The 15,484-nt window shown below is 39.5% G+C and overlaps 1 protein-coding gene across 1 annotated transcript in view; it reads left to right on the top strand.

Annotated features, from left to right (window-relative positions):
* The window catches only part of CFAP43 (cilia and flagella associated protein 43), a 119,922-nt gene that overhangs the window by 93,020 nt on the left and 11,418 nt on the right, over nt 1-15,484 (top strand). The window contains exons 28-32 of the mRNA XM_043597450.1: nt 6,194-6,313; nt 9,039-9,146; nt 10,900-10,986; nt 12,738-12,826; nt 14,422-14,635. Of these exons, the coding sequence (XP_043453385.1) occupies nt 6,194-6,313; nt 9,039-9,146; nt 10,900-10,986; nt 12,738-12,826; nt 14,422-14,635 (618 nt within the window). The remainder of the gene's footprint in view (nt 1-6,193; nt 6,314-9,038; nt 9,147-10,899; nt 10,987-12,737; nt 12,827-14,421; nt 14,636-15,484) is intronic.

Below are 15,484 nucleotides of genomic sequence, written 5' to 3'. Positions count from 1 at the left end.
GCTTTTATTCACGGCAGTCCTCTAACAGTGCCCTAACATTTCATCCCAAGGTAGGACTTACCAAAAAGCCAAAATGAGCAGTCTTGAATGCAGTAAAAATGTGAAGGCAGTGGGGACTCTAGATGCCTAAGGTGGTGGCATTTATTGCATGGTCTCGTATTGTGAAATTAGTCTGCTGCCTGTGTCCCCACTTCCCTGTTCCTTGGTCACACTCAGTGGGTAAAAGCCAGCCTTGACTAAAGCCAGTACTTGTCCTTCTCTGTGCCTACACCTGCTGACTGGTTTCCCTCTAATGACCTTAATCATTATTGGGTCCTTAGAGCTGTTCAGCGACACTGTTCTCTTTTTCCCCTAGCTTAGTCCACATCACCTGGGGGATGTTGTCAAAAACGCAGATTCAGTTCTGTCATTCTGAGGAAATGGAAGGATCCTGAGATTTCTTTTTTTTCTTTATATAATTTATTTTTTATAATTTATATCCAAGTTAGCACATGGAGCAACAATGGTTTCAGGAGTAGATTCCTTGAGCCTCTTACCCATTTAGTCCATCCCCCCTCCCCAACCCCTCTTTTTGTTCTCTATATTTAAGCAACCCTCTTTTTGTTCTCTGTATTTAAGAGTCTTTTATGTTTTGTCCCCATATAAAAAAATATATGTTTTTATATTATTTTTGCTTCCCTTCCCTTATGTTCATCTGTTTTGTATCTTAAAGTCCCCACATGAGTGAAGTCATATGATATTTGTCTTTCTCGGACTCATTTCTCTTAGCATAATACGCTCTAGTTCCAGTCATGTAGTTGCAAATGGCAAGATTTCATTCTTTTTGATTGCTGAGTAGTACTCAATCGTATATGTATGTACCACATCTTCTGTATCCATTCATCCATGGATGGACATTTGGGCTCTTTCCATACTTTGGCTACTATCGATAGCGCTGCTATAAACATTGGGGTGCATGTACCCCTTCAAAACCGCACACCTGTAGGATCCTGAGATTTCTAACAAGCAACCTGGTGGCAGCTGCTGCTGGTCGGAGGACTGTGCTTTAAGTAGCAAGATTAGAGGACTTTGTCACATGTTCTCCCCTGTCTTCAAACTTCCAACACCTGACCTCTTCAACGCACTCTTACCCTATTTTCTATTTCACTGGGAGGAGAGAAGCAACTAGAAGAGATTTCCCTTACTCTTCCACCTCCACATCTATCTTCTGCCTGCGCTAGAATCCATAGACTCTTCCTGCCTTTCTGTCTCTTAAGGATGAAATGGCCTTGCATCTGCCCGAGCTGGTCCTTCACTTGTGCACCCAATCCCCTACCACCTTACGATTCAACGTTGTTACTCCTGCAGTTTTCCCCTTTTTCCTGCATCAATTTTTCCCTTCAGCATAGACACATGTTGTAATATTATACATTGGATACATCTCTCATCTTTTAGAAGAGAAAAAGAAAAAAAAACTCCTTTGAAGAGGATTCTGGAATTCATTCTATGATCCTTGTGACTTTTGAGTTAGTCTGAATGTACTTCAAAATAAGCTAAAAGGAAAAAATAACTCTCTGGACCCCACTTTCCTTTCAATCCACTGCCCAGCGTCTCCTCAAAAAAAAAAAAACCTAGAAAAATCTGTGTTCATCGTCTCCAGTTTCTCCCGATCTCTTCGAAAAGCCTTTGTATTCTGGAAAATATCAAATATATGAAAGAGTAGAGAGAATAGTAGAATAACCCCCCCCCATCCAGCTTCAGCAATTATCAATTCATGGCAAATCTTATTTCATTTTTATACCTCCACCAATTTTCCTAACACCAGATTAAATTTGCCAATTTTTATTTTAGAATTATTCAAATGTACAGAAATGTTACATGAGTAGTACTGTCTATATACCATATACCTATACCCTCCAGTTTTTAATATTGCCACATTTGTGTTTTATATTTTTCTCCTGAATTATATATATATGGTATCAAAACATCATACTATACATAAAATGATATGAAAACTTCATACTATTACGTCCAATTCCAACATAGTATTTAGATCTCCTTTCTCGGCGCAAACCCTAGTTCCCCAACTATAAATGTATTTATTCATTTGCTCTGTCCTACAATATGCCTAAACTGCCTCTACAAAAAGCAAAACTTCTTGGTAGGTTTTAAGATTTCCTTGCACTTCTTTTTGTTCTTAGGATATATCCACTGAGGGTGGGCCACCTGCACATTATATTCAGAATTTGTTTGGATGAATCTTCTTTTTCCCTTCTGTGTGGACATTATCAATTTGATATAAAGTTTTTCGTGTAGGACTATTCTTATTTCAGGGGGAAGAGGCCAGTGTGTCTTCTGATTTCTGATTTCATGATTTTCTTTGTTTCTGCAGAACCCTTAATGTTCACTTCTTCCTTCCTTCTTTCCCTTTACCCCAAGTCTCCTGGAGGCACCTCCGTCTTCCACTCTGCCTCATTCTCCCCAGAAGCAGCACTGCCTGACATTGCACCTCAAGTCCCTTCTTTATGATTTGCCAGGGGCGGCTCTTTGGGCACCTTGACAGCTGCCACCCTAATCCAAATAGTGTCATTTCTTACCTGATATATGGCATCCGTTTCCCTGCTCTTCCCCTCCCCTGATCTGTACCCTTCCCATTCTCTCCCATCACTCTCCCCATCCTTAAGTGTGTCTACTGCACTGGCTTCGCGGACCTCCATGGATCCCCAGTGAACTCTTGACTCCCACACTCACAGCTCATTCTTGCCATGGACACTTGACATGCTGTGGCCATTGCCTGGGGTGCTCTCGCCCCATTTGGCCACACGCTGTCTCACCTCTTTTGGATCTCTACTCGGTCATCAGCTCATCTCCCTAAATAACATGGCAAACTCTCTCCTCACTAGTCCCACTCTGTCCCCCACACCCTGCTCTGGTGTTCTCCAGAGTGCTCATCCCCACCTGGCCTGCTTCCCCTGCACTCGTGTATATATTACCTGCCTCCTCCACTAGAATGTAATGTGAGGGAAGAGAACTGGTTTGTTTTGCTCTTTACTATATTTCAAGTTTTGAAAACTATGCTTGATCCATTGGCACTCAATAAATATTTCTTGAATGAGTCAATAAATTTATTGACACTTACTATGTACCAGGCACAGACCAAGGGCCTGGGGATTTACCACCTTCATCCTCAAGAGCCTGTAGTCTGGCCAACTACAACAATACTTTCTTAAATTGCAAGCCATGTGTTTGTCCAGGGCTGGGAGAAATTCTTGTTCTCATGGGTTCTGCACTGTTCATCCATACCCTCCTCTTTAGTGTCCCATCTCCCATCTCCCTGCTTCTCATTTCTCAGCACCTGATACAGACATTTTTAGTTGAAATTAGATTTTCCCAGGGATGTTTGAGGAAAAGTGACACCCAATTCTTTAACAAATACTCCTTTGATTCCCACTGTGGGCTGGGGCTGGGCCAGATCCTGGAGGACGCTTGCTGACTAGACAGACACAGCCCCCGCCCCTCACAGTGCTGTCTTGGGGGGGAGAGAGTTACATATTAACTGGACATTCACAAAATAGTCATTTAATTACAATGCAATAAATCAGCATGGACAAGGCCAGGTGCCATCTGTGACAGTAAACACAGAGGCACTGACTGAGATTGGGGCCACTGCTATTCACCAGTCCCCCTTTACAGGCTGGCGTGCCCATCCCCTTACCGCTATGCATGCTACAGATAAAGACTCAGACTTGAGACCTCTGGCACCTTGCCCTTGGCTCATCAAGGGGGCATCCTTGTTGTACCACACAAGGTTATCCAGAACAGCCTGTGACTGACTGATGACATGGGGATGCAAAAGTCCAGCCCCCTTGACCCAAACTGGGACAGCTCAGTGGATCCTCTCTATTACCCTTATCCCCTGGGAATCAGGCAAAGGCTGGGCTACCTAAGGGCACATCGTTGCTCAGCCTCTGCCCCTTCCTTGGCTGCTTCCCTTCCCCCCCCTTTACAGATGTCTCTGGAAAAGCACTCCCTCCCAAAATCACACACACTGGAATCCCGTTCCAGGCTTTGCTTCTCAGGCTCAAGATAGTGCCTAAGACGGGACCCAAGGTAGGCTTACTTGAGAAAGTGACTTTGGTGCTCACGTTAGAAGAATGAGAAAAAATGACAGGTTGAAGAGCAGGGAATGGAGATCAGACAGATGGAAAAGCACATGAGAAGAGCCTGCAGTGAAAAGAATGTGGGGTGTTTGAAACACAGAGCAAAAGGCCGTTCTGACATTAGAAAAAGGTCCTTTCTGTCCGGAGAGAGGGGTGGGCTGGGATCCTTGGCCATGTGATGGTGCTACCATTGTCCAGGGACACAGGGCCTGGATACACAGCTACTGGGCCCATAACCGGTGGGATGTTTCCATTCCTATGAGATAGTGTCATAAATTATGATAAATAAACTGGCCCTGAAGTGTGCTTTTTCTGTATTTGTTTTATTTTAATATTTCCTCATTGCTTCATTAGCTTAATTTGGGTGGTGTTTCTCCTTGTGTCAAGGGCCTCTATACATCTAGCTAAACTCTCTCCATCACCTTCCCAGAATTTGTCTCTCACTTCATTAAACCAGCATAGATAGAACTTAGCTTTTTAAGGTAAACTTAAAATAATGTATTATTACCACCATAGTAATAATTTATTCAAGGAAGAATTCTCAGTGGATGCTAAAACTGGTGGATAAAAGTTTGATGAGGAACAAGATTTTTACATGATTCCTAAGTATCTTCCCACAAATTGATTACAAATGGAAAAATAGCAACTGTATGATAGAGACACTGGCAGACAATGCTTGACCAGTTAACACCACCAGTAATGAAACAAACCAACATGTCTCCTCATGTGGTGCCCTGAGAAGGATACAACATGATTTATGTAGTGTTCCTGCTAGAAATGTATAACCTGGTCTATGCATGAGAAAACATCAGACAGACCTAAACTGAGTGACAGTCTACAAAATGACTCAGCTGTATTTGAGCGTCTGTAGCTTATTCTCAAATGATTGAGAAAAAGATAGAGATAGGGAGAGAGAGGGAGAAGGGATTGAGCAAGTGATAAAACAAATGCCTTGGAATATTAGCATTTGATTAATTTGGTAAAAACTATGTGGGGATTCTTTGTACTATTCTTACAACTTTTCTGTAAATTTAAAGTCATATCAAAAATTTTAAGTTACAAAAACTTTTAAAGATAAAAATTATTTGTAATGGTATGTCTAGGATTGAACTACAGGTATTGTTTTCTTTAAAAATATAAGTTTAGGAGCGCCTGGGTGGCTCAGTCAATTAAACGTCCGACTCTTGATTTTGGCTCACATCATGATTTCACAGTTCGTGAGACTGAGCCCTGCGTCAGGCTGTGTGGTGACAGCATGGAGTCTGCTTGGGATTTTCTCTCTCCCCCTCTCTCTCTGCCCCTCCTCTGTTCGGTCCCTCTTGCACATGCTCGCTCTCTCTCTCTCTCTCTCTCTCTCAAAATAAATAAATAAACTTTAAAAATATTGAGGAGGGCACTTGCTGGGATGAGCACTGGGTGTTGTATATAAGCGATGAATCACAAGGAACTACTCCCAAAACAGTGGGTACACTGTATGTTAGCTAGCTTTACAATAAATTATATTTTAAAAAATAAACAAATTCACCAATGTGGTATTTTCCATGAAAAAAATATATATAAATTTATAGTTTCCTACTCACCTGCTCTTGCTTAGCTCTAAGTCTGTCTCTGCCTCTACCTCTTTATCTATACACTCACTCCTTATTTCCTTAAAATCTAAAAAATTCCGTGAAGATATATCATGGCTTTAAAAAAAAATCAAGATTTTTTAGGGTCAGATTGTGTGCCTGGAAATTTCTGTTTTATATAGAGAGAGTAAGAATTTTCCAGAAAGATTTGCTGTAATTTGTTTTACTAGGCCTTATTCTGCCCGATCATTAGCCATGATCAGTTATGTCTTTTTTTTTTCCAGCATAATCGTTTTAAAGCAAAAATCTTAGACTCATAGTATATTAAACAGATCCAAATGGAACATCTCTGGTTGAAGAGAGTAGAAAGCCCAGAGCACTTCAGAAGGCCCGTCCTTCCCCTACCCTTGCAGCAAAATGTGAACACCACTTCCTTGCAGCATTTAATGTTCCTAAACATTAACTTTGCTATTGATTTCCTTTCAGTCATTAGAAGCAGAAATGAAGAAACTTCAAAATTCCATTCAAGAAAGCACACAGAATTTTGATGAACATTTGAAAAGACTCTTTGAAAGGAGAGTAAAGGCAGAGATGGTTGTCAACCAGGTAAATAAAAGCTTTTACTTACATGACTTTTTCTTTTAATGTTTATTTATTTATTTTTGAGAATGAGAGAGAGTGTGAGCAGGGGAGGGGCAGAGAGAGAAGGGGAGACAAAGAATCCAAAGCAGGCTCTGAACTGTCAGTGCAGAGCTAGACACAGGGCTCGAACTCACTAACCATGAGGTCATGACTTGAGCCGAAGTCAGACACTTAACCAACTGAGCCACCCAGATGCCCCATGACTTTTATTTTAAGGAGCCTCCAGGGCCTCTCTTTGTTCTTAGGAAAAAGACCAACAACCTTCCTGCTCATGTGGGCCTGGCTCCTGCTCCAGCCTCACCTCTGCCCCTCCCGTCTTCACTGGCCACACTCCCTTTGGTGCCTTGAGCACAGCACTGTGCCCATTCCTCCTGGCTCTGCCTCCTGACCTGTATCTACTCATCTTTCAGGTCCAAATTTACAAGCCAGTTCCTCAGACTAGGTTAGAGCTTCCTCGTATATGCTCTGACCTTTTACTTTCTATTACTTATTGCAACTGAATTTTAATTTATATGAGATTACTTTTTAATGCTCCCAAAACTATAAGTTCCATGAACTCTGTCTTGTTCACCCCTGTATCTCCAGCAACCAGCAAAGGGCTGGGCTCATACTATGTGTTAAATGAATGAATAATCCATCTGACCCAAAGAGCCAATGAAAAATCTGGCTTAATTTGATTCAACAGTAAGAATATAAATGAAGTGTACAGTAACTAGAAACAAGAAGACCAAGGGGTGAAGCCTTTCAATTCTAAGGGAAAATTATTCCTAGCATTGGATTCTACACTGCCCAAACTATCATTTGAGTGTAAGAGGAGAATAATGATATTTTGAGAAACACAAGATCTTGAAAATTTATATGTGTCTCTAAAGGCAAGAGGGGTCAACCAAAAAAGATGAAAGAAGATAAGGGAACCTCTAGGAGGATGTCTCTATCCTCGGGGTCCCAATAGGAATGGTACACTGAAAGAGTTACATTGAAGAGGGTTTAATGCAGGGACTCTTTACTGAGGTATGCGCAGGGTTAAGGGAAACAGCAAGGAATGGCCAAGAGACCAGAAACAGTGGGAAGCCCATAACATTTCTAAATCTAACGAGGCAAGGGAAGGGAGCTACTACCACTACCAGCAAGAGCTGTAGCCTTGAGAGCGGGGCTGCTCCTGGGGAGTCATGGCCACAGACAGATGAACATAACCACTGGCCCCACAGGGAGGGAGTGTGTATATGGTAGTTGGGTCGGGGGAGATTGGTAATGAATGCCCCAGAACTAGGCATAAGAACAGCGTTAGTCATATGGCCAGAAAGTAGAAACAATCCTAATGTCCAATGACTACATATAGATAAATAAAATATGGTTTATCCATATAATGGAATATTATTTGGCAATGACAAGTACTAACATGTGCTACAACATGGGTGAAAAGTGACTTATATGAAATGAGTGAATTGTATGAAATATATACGAATAAAGCTATTATTTTAAAAAGATGTGCTTAGAACATCTTTTCATACAAAATAATGAGGAAACTATCAAAGACTACCAGATAATATCCAAAGGACTCAGGAGCCAATTTTAAAAGCTCCCGTAAGGGGAATACTTTAAGATTCAACAATGATAATCATTGCAATTACCTGAAACCCACCAAAATTGTTTAAATTTGTGAATTTGCAGTATTTTAAAAAGAAAAATGCCTGTCGTTCACCTTCAGATGATAACAACCAATTCATTATTTGAAAACTGACAGAGAGAGTGTCGAGAATTGATTCTGCCTTCCTGTAAGAATTGTACCACTAGGTAACTACACTGCAGATAAGGAGGAGCATCTGTGTATTTACAAAGGAGTTTTAATGAATAAAGTGAAAAAAAAGGAACTACAGAAATAGAATATCACCATCCTACAACTCTCCATGGATTAATGGGCCTGGGCATGCAGTGTCTACACTTACTAACATCACAAAAAAGCAGACAATAGTATGTGTCTCCTGATCAAAGGACATGGTATCACCTACGGTATTGCCAAAAGGATCACACATGGGTCCGATCAGGCCTCTGATCAGCTGCCAGTTTTCAGGCAGTACATGAGATGAAGGATACTGATGAACTCACCGGAAGTATGCAGTTAGCAAAACCCAGATTAGGTAAAACTACAAGTAAATGTGAGGAAAGGAAAGGAAAGGAAAGGAAAGGAAAGGAAGGGAAGGGAATCTGTGGATTTTAAGAGATTTTTTTTCAGGTGGCAATTTTTTAAATGGACAAGTTATGCTCTAGTGCCTAGAGATATACTTGGGTAATAAAAGCATAAAGAAACACAAGAGAGTGATTATTATGAATGTCAGGAAGGTGGTTATTACTGGGGTTGAGACTGTGAAGGGGACACATGGAAGGGGAAGCTGTATTTCTTGAACTGTGTGGTGATTGCAAGGGTGTTTTACCTTTATAACTCAAGCTATACGCTGTTGTGTGTATTTTTTCTGTATATATATTTCACCTTACAATGAAAAGATGGAAAAGGTAAAATAACTGAGTAGTTAGTGCAACTGTCTATATTCCCTTTTCCTTGAAAAGAATTTCTCTTGTTTGTATGTCATGAATCTGCTTGATGAGTGCCAAGTCTGTGGCCCTCAGTAGAAAATCATTTCTCAAACAGAAGTAGTGATCATCTTCCCCACCTTTTGAAATATTTCCACAGGAGGAACTGAAAATAAATAACCTCATTTTTTCTTTGCTGTTGGATGAAGAAATAAGCTCCAGAGAAGCATTCTTAAACAACTACCTTATAAAGAAGCAGGCGGAGAAAGTAAGGACAGTATCTGATATCTTGAATATAACCAGAGCTGACACACCTAGGCCCTTCCCTTCTTGCACATCCCTCTTAGCTGTGTGTGTTCCTTGGCTCCCTGCCAGGGACTTTGCTCCAGGGTCAGATGAAAGCACCTGCTGTAGTCTGTTCACGAAGTTATGTGATTCCGTGTCTGTAACCATTTAGTCAAAAGAACTGTGTAACTTTGATATGATATATGATTTATAAAATGAGACAATATAGCTTCATGGTTGGAAGGACTCGCTTCTAACTACTGACTGGCTGTGGGACCTTGGACAAGACATAGAATCTTTTAAGCTATTTGCAAGCTCTTCTCTGGGAGTATTGTCTTCTCTGGATCATTTGGAACCCTATATTTTACTAAGCATGTGAGTAACAGGTTAGCTTATAGAATGAAAAGCTGTCATGTTCTGAAAAACCCTAATAAATAGGGGTTGAATAGATAAGTCTTATTAAAGAGACAATGAATGCAAAATGCTCACCACATAATAATTTTCAAAAGGTGTCAGCTTTTATTGGTAGTATTAATAAAGAACATTTATGTATGAATGATTTAGAGTATCATATATGACATATGAACTTAGTTTTTGCTAACAGTAATAGCGTATGTAAAGCACCTTCTAAATGCAACCATCCTCATAACAACCCTGCAGGGTCCTGGATTTCTTTCCTAGTTGAGGAGAGTTGGTAACATGCCTAAGTCACCCATTAGAATGTAAAACATCAGGAATTGGAACTGTGGAAATAAGACCATCTAGATGACAATAAGCAGACTATTTATTCAGAGCTTGGTATAGTAAGGGTTCAGCCACCATCACTTGTGTTTGGCAGACACTCACAGGCAGGCAGGGGGTGAGAAAGCTTTATAATAAAGAAGAGAGGGCTTCAGATGCACCCTGATTAGAAGTTGTTGGCATGGGGAAGCCAGGGGCAAGGTAATTAGAAGGCAGGCAACCTGTGTGATTAATTTGGGGAGCATATTTGGCTTTGTCTGTTTGGTCCTAAACTGGAAATGGAGGCAAAAATTAGGAAAGCTGAAAGTTACTGACCAAGTCCTGGCAGTTTGGGGTTGCTCGCTGCTGAGGATATGGTTTAGCTTCCTGGCTACTTGATACAGGGGTGATGGGTCAGAGTCCTATTTGTATATATAGTCTGGCCATTGTCTGTTTATACATTCAGTCTCTCAGAAGCCAGCTCCATGTGAATCCCAAGACTGTGCAATTCCATCATCCGTATTTCCTTTAGTCACTTAACACACTCACATGCAGGCCTGGCTATACTTAGAAACAGGTGATTAGATGTTTGTTCTTTCAAAATCTCCAACTGATTTGCTTTCTTTTTTTTTTTTTTTTTTTTAAATTTTTTTTTTTTCAACGTTTATTTACTTTTGGGACAGAGAGAGACAGAGCATGAACGGGGGAGGGGCAGAGAGAGAGGGAGACACAGAATCGGAAACAGGCTCCAGGCTCTGAGCCATCAGCCCAGAGCCTGACGCGGGGCTCGAACTCACGGACCACGAGATCGTGACCTGGCTGAAGTCAGACGCTTAACCGACTGCGCCACCCAGGCGCCCCTGATTTGCTTTCTTCTACAAATCTTATCTGTAATGGATATTCCACTGACACATTTATCTTATACTAGGAAATTTGTTGTTATTTTTAATATCCCCAATATTTTTGTTTATCCTGAAAAACTTAGTTCCAATTGCCTATTCTTGGTGTTATTACAGAACCAGACTTCAGAGGCCATCCAGAAAGCCAAAGAAGACCTTGATACGTACAGGGAACACTATGACAACTTATTGGCAGAAGACAAAGTGAGAGCCATTGTCTTACCCATTCACCAATGCAATAGAGTTGCTGCCTAGATTTGGGGAAGATTAAAAGGAATGTAATTTAACTTCCTCATAGATTTTTCTCCTATTATAATTTTCAGTTATCAGTGAACTTCATTCTGTGCCATTGAATATTTCTGATAATAACTGTATAAAATAAATTTTTGTAAACATCTCTGGTTTAAACATTCTCTTGTACAAAAAAGAGAGATCATCTAGACTTAAGGGCTTCTCAAACTTTAAGTTGCAGTCCCCATCAGTTGGTCATGAAATCAATTTAGTAAGCTATAACCAGTAGTTTTAAAAATTTTATTTTAATTCAAGTATAATTAATGCACAGTATTCATTTCAGATGTACAATATAATGATTCAACAGTTTTATACATTACTCAGTTCTATACATTACTCATGATAAATGTACTCTTAATCGCCAACACTGGCGTGCCTGGGTGGCTCAGTTGGTTAAGTGTCCGACTCTTGATTTCAGCTCAGGTGATGATCTCACCTCAGGAGGTGATCTCATGGTTCATGAGTTCAAACCCCACACTGGGCTCTGCACTGACAGTGCGGAGCCTGTTTGAGATTCTCTGTCTCCCTCTCTCTCTGCCTCTCCCCCACTTGTAATCTCTCTCTCTCCCAAAATAAACATTTAATCCCCCTCACCTATTTCACCCATGCCCCCACTCACCTACCCTCTGGTAACCATCAGTTTGCTTTCCATATTTAAGTGTATGGTTTTTTATCTCTTTTTTCTTTGTTCTTTTGTTTTGTTTCTTAAACTCCACATATGAGTGAAATAATATTGTATTCGTCTTTCTCTGACTGACTGACTTAGCATTATATCTTCTAGGTCCATCCATGTTGTTGCAAATGGCAAGATTTCATTCATTTTTATGGCTGAATAATATTCCGTTGTATGTATATGATACATCATCTTTATCCATCCATCTATCAATGGGCACTTGTGTTGCTTCCAAAATTTGGCTATCGTAACTAATGCTGCAGTAAACACAGAAGTGCATAATCTTTTTGAATCAGTGTTCTTGTATTCTTTGGGTAAATACTCAGTAGTGGAATTGCTGGATCATATGTATGACCAGTAGTTTTGTTTTGTTTTGTTTAAAGTTTAGCCATTTATTTTTGAGAGGGGGGAGAAGGGCCGAGAGAGAGAGGGAGAGAGAGAATCCCAACTAGGCTCTGTACTGCCAGTGTGGAACCCAGCTCAGGGCTCGAACCCATGAACTGTGAGCTCATAACCTGAGCCAAAATCAAAAGTCAGATGCCTAACCTACTGAGCCACCCAGGTGCCCCTGACCATTAGTTTTGTAATGGAAAGAACAGGTTAGAAAAATATATAGAATAGAATAGAATAGAATAGAATAGAATAGAATAGAATAGAATAGAATAGGATAGGATAGAATAGAAGAATAGAATAGAATACCTTGCATGTTTTACTTGTAAATATTATTTTGTGAAATTGTAGTTCTGAATGATTTCTAGAACCTTATATGAAGTAGTACTTATAATTCACTGAAGTACTTCGTATTCAAAATAAATCTTTGATAAATCCTTGTATAGTGAGAGGTCACCCTTCAACAAATCTACTTTTTAGCCAAATTTTCATAGATTTTTAAAATCAAAGTGATACAATCCTATATTTTGAAGAGTGCTGTCAACAAAGAAAGGGCTTCTGAAGAGAGTTGCAATCCCAGCAATGATATGTCTGTCCTTAGGTTTTGGATCGCAGCTTTAAAAAAGAATTTTCTGAAATTCCCAGTCACCAGGTGGATATACTCTACAAACTTTTTAAACGCCGACCAAGGTTTGTTTCTCCTTTGCTATCACGTTTCTGAGAAAAAAAACGTTTGTAAGTGAAGAGGAATATTATTATATTTTGGCTTTTTCAGTCCCACTTAGATGGAAATATTCAATATAACATATTTTATGTGAAAATGTTCACGTGTCTTTATCATAACTCTGGGTTTTTTAAGATTATTCTTAAATCTTAAGGTAAGCAATGAAGAATAATGATTTCATTATTCAAAAAGTGTCTAGGTGAGCATTGTGCTATTTTAGTTCTATGAAAGTAGCACTAAAGTTCCTCTTAAGTTATAGATGGCATACAGATTTATAGTTTTTCCCAAGATGTGTTCCAGCAAATGACCTTGTGGTATGAATTGGAATTCATGTAAAAGGCTTCCAGGACAAAATAAGTTAGGGAGAAACACTGGGTTAAAAGAAAAAAAGTTAAACAGTTTTCTTTACTGAAAAACTTCTCAGAACTTGTTTTTGGTCTTTGGATCTCCAAATATAAAAAATAGAATAAGCAGAGTTGTCCAAACTTATTTGGCACTCAGAGCATTTCATGTAATTGTGTTTAAGACAAAGTTTGAAAAATGCCAGTATATATGATTGAAAATAACCATTATCATAAAGGGTTCTAAAATATCTGTTTTTTTATACCGAAAGGAGCATTAGAATTACATTTCACAGATTTCTAAATTCTTACAATTTCCATAGTAATCCATAGAAATCCACAGATTTCCATAATTTTCAAATGTAAGCTAGAAACCATGGAATTTGTTACAAAGGTATAGGCTCATTGTATCTGAGGTACAGACTCATTCTCTCACCCTTGACGGGTTACATACAACCTCGGGGAATTCAACCTAGCACATGCCTCATATCTTGGTTTCCTTATTTTTAAAGGAGTCAGTCATAGTAAGTCTTGTGAAAAAAGAAGGAAGACTTCCTACATATTGGGAGGCAGCAGTGGAAAAAGCATAAGCTTTAGTGTCAGACAGAATTAGCTTTAAATCCTAATTCTACCATCTATCAGACCTGTGGTCTTAGACCAACAGCTTTTCTCAGACTTTCCTCATTCTAGAGAAAGAAGATAACAATAGTAACTTCACAGCATATTGTACAGCATCTTGATGGTGAGTGGCTGGTACAAATCTTTCTATCCTTCTTTCCTTCCTAGCTACAGCCCAGGGAAACAAAACTAATCTATTCAGGTAGATTTTAAAAGGTGCTTCTTCAGTTGAGTTTATATCTGAAAAATTCCAGGCTAGAGAATATGTGGGACATAACTAGGGAATATCCACACTCCTCTTGGGCTAGACTTCTTCAGGGCAGGTAAAGCTGCCAATGCTGACGATAGTTAGGAACATCAGTAGTCCTGCCAAGGTCATGTCTAGGTGTCCAGGTAGTATGCAAGAAGACCAAAGTAGGTGATTTTCTCTTTGGAATAGTCCACCAGCCTCCTTCTATTTGGTGGAATAGTCACCAGCCTCCAAATGTCAAAATAAAGTGTCTTGCAATGCCATATTGATGCTAAGCATTGTATATAATTTAATATTGATTTCTTTTGTGTGAGAGTGTGAAAGGTTGATGGGTTTTTATTGGTAATACCAGGATTCAGAAACAGAAAATACACTCAGATACTGCCAGTATTGTGCCTTTTGGAGAGCGACCGGAATCTGGGAAACTGAATAAGGATGCCTTTGCCCAATTAATGAAAGCCATGGATGACTTGGACAATATTAGTAACATGCCAGAAGGCTTGGACCCCTTGGTCTGGGATCATTTCTGCCAAACCAGACGAGCGAAAGTGGAAAATGAACAGAAAGTATATAATAACATTTTATTCCATTTTCACTTCATTTCATTTCAGTGTGCTAATAAATGTAGTTTATAGTGACCTTTGCTTCCAGAAATGCTAATTATTTAGGTTTTCCTGCTAGGATAGTAGTTAGTAATGTTAGTAATAATAATGAGATAAAATGTTAACCTTAGTGGTATTAAGGGCTATGTATAGGCCCGTATTGTAGGCCCACACTGTCCAAAGTGGTGGTCACTAGCCACATGGGGTTATTGTTTACTTGAAATAATGTGGCCAGTCCTAATTGAGACATGCTGTAAGTAGAAAATATACAGAGATTTAGCAATCTTACTTATGAAAAAGGAATGGAAAATGTCTATATGTTTTATATTCATTACAGGTTGAAATGGTAATGTTTTGGATATATTGCTTTAAATAAAAAAAATTAGCAAAATTAATTTCACCAGTTTCATTTCACTTCTTATAATGTGGCGACTACAAAATTGAAAATTAAGTACGTGGCTCACATGTGTGGCTCACATTGTGTTTCCCTTGAAGAGCCCCATTGTGGACACAACTTCCCTTCTCCTCTCTATCCCTGGTCTGGAGTTGTCCTCATCCCATTTTGCAAAGATTAGAATTATATTTCACTAGAACCTACTTTATAGTTTTACTAGAATATTTTTTTAATGTGGCAAAGGTAACAATTTGAGGGTATGTTTGAGAGAAGAATTCTTACTCTTATTGTTTCTTAACCACCCTCTGCCCCCCCCCCACCTCAAAATACCTAAATTCCGTGCCACAAGCATCAGACTGGCATATTTTTGCTAAAGAATCTATGATTTTATATTTTTGTCTGAGATGAAAAGAATGAAT

Source organism: Prionailurus bengalensis, chromosome D2, assembly GCF_016509475.1.
Source record: "Prionailurus bengalensis isolate Pbe53 chromosome D2, Fcat_Pben_1.1_paternal_pri, whole genome shotgun sequence".
Taxonomy (NCBI): domain Eukaryota; kingdom Metazoa; phylum Chordata; class Mammalia; order Carnivora; family Felidae; genus Prionailurus; species Prionailurus bengalensis.
The sequence above is the reverse complement of the archived record's forward strand: the minus strand, read 5'-3'. Positions and strand labels throughout refer to the sequence as shown.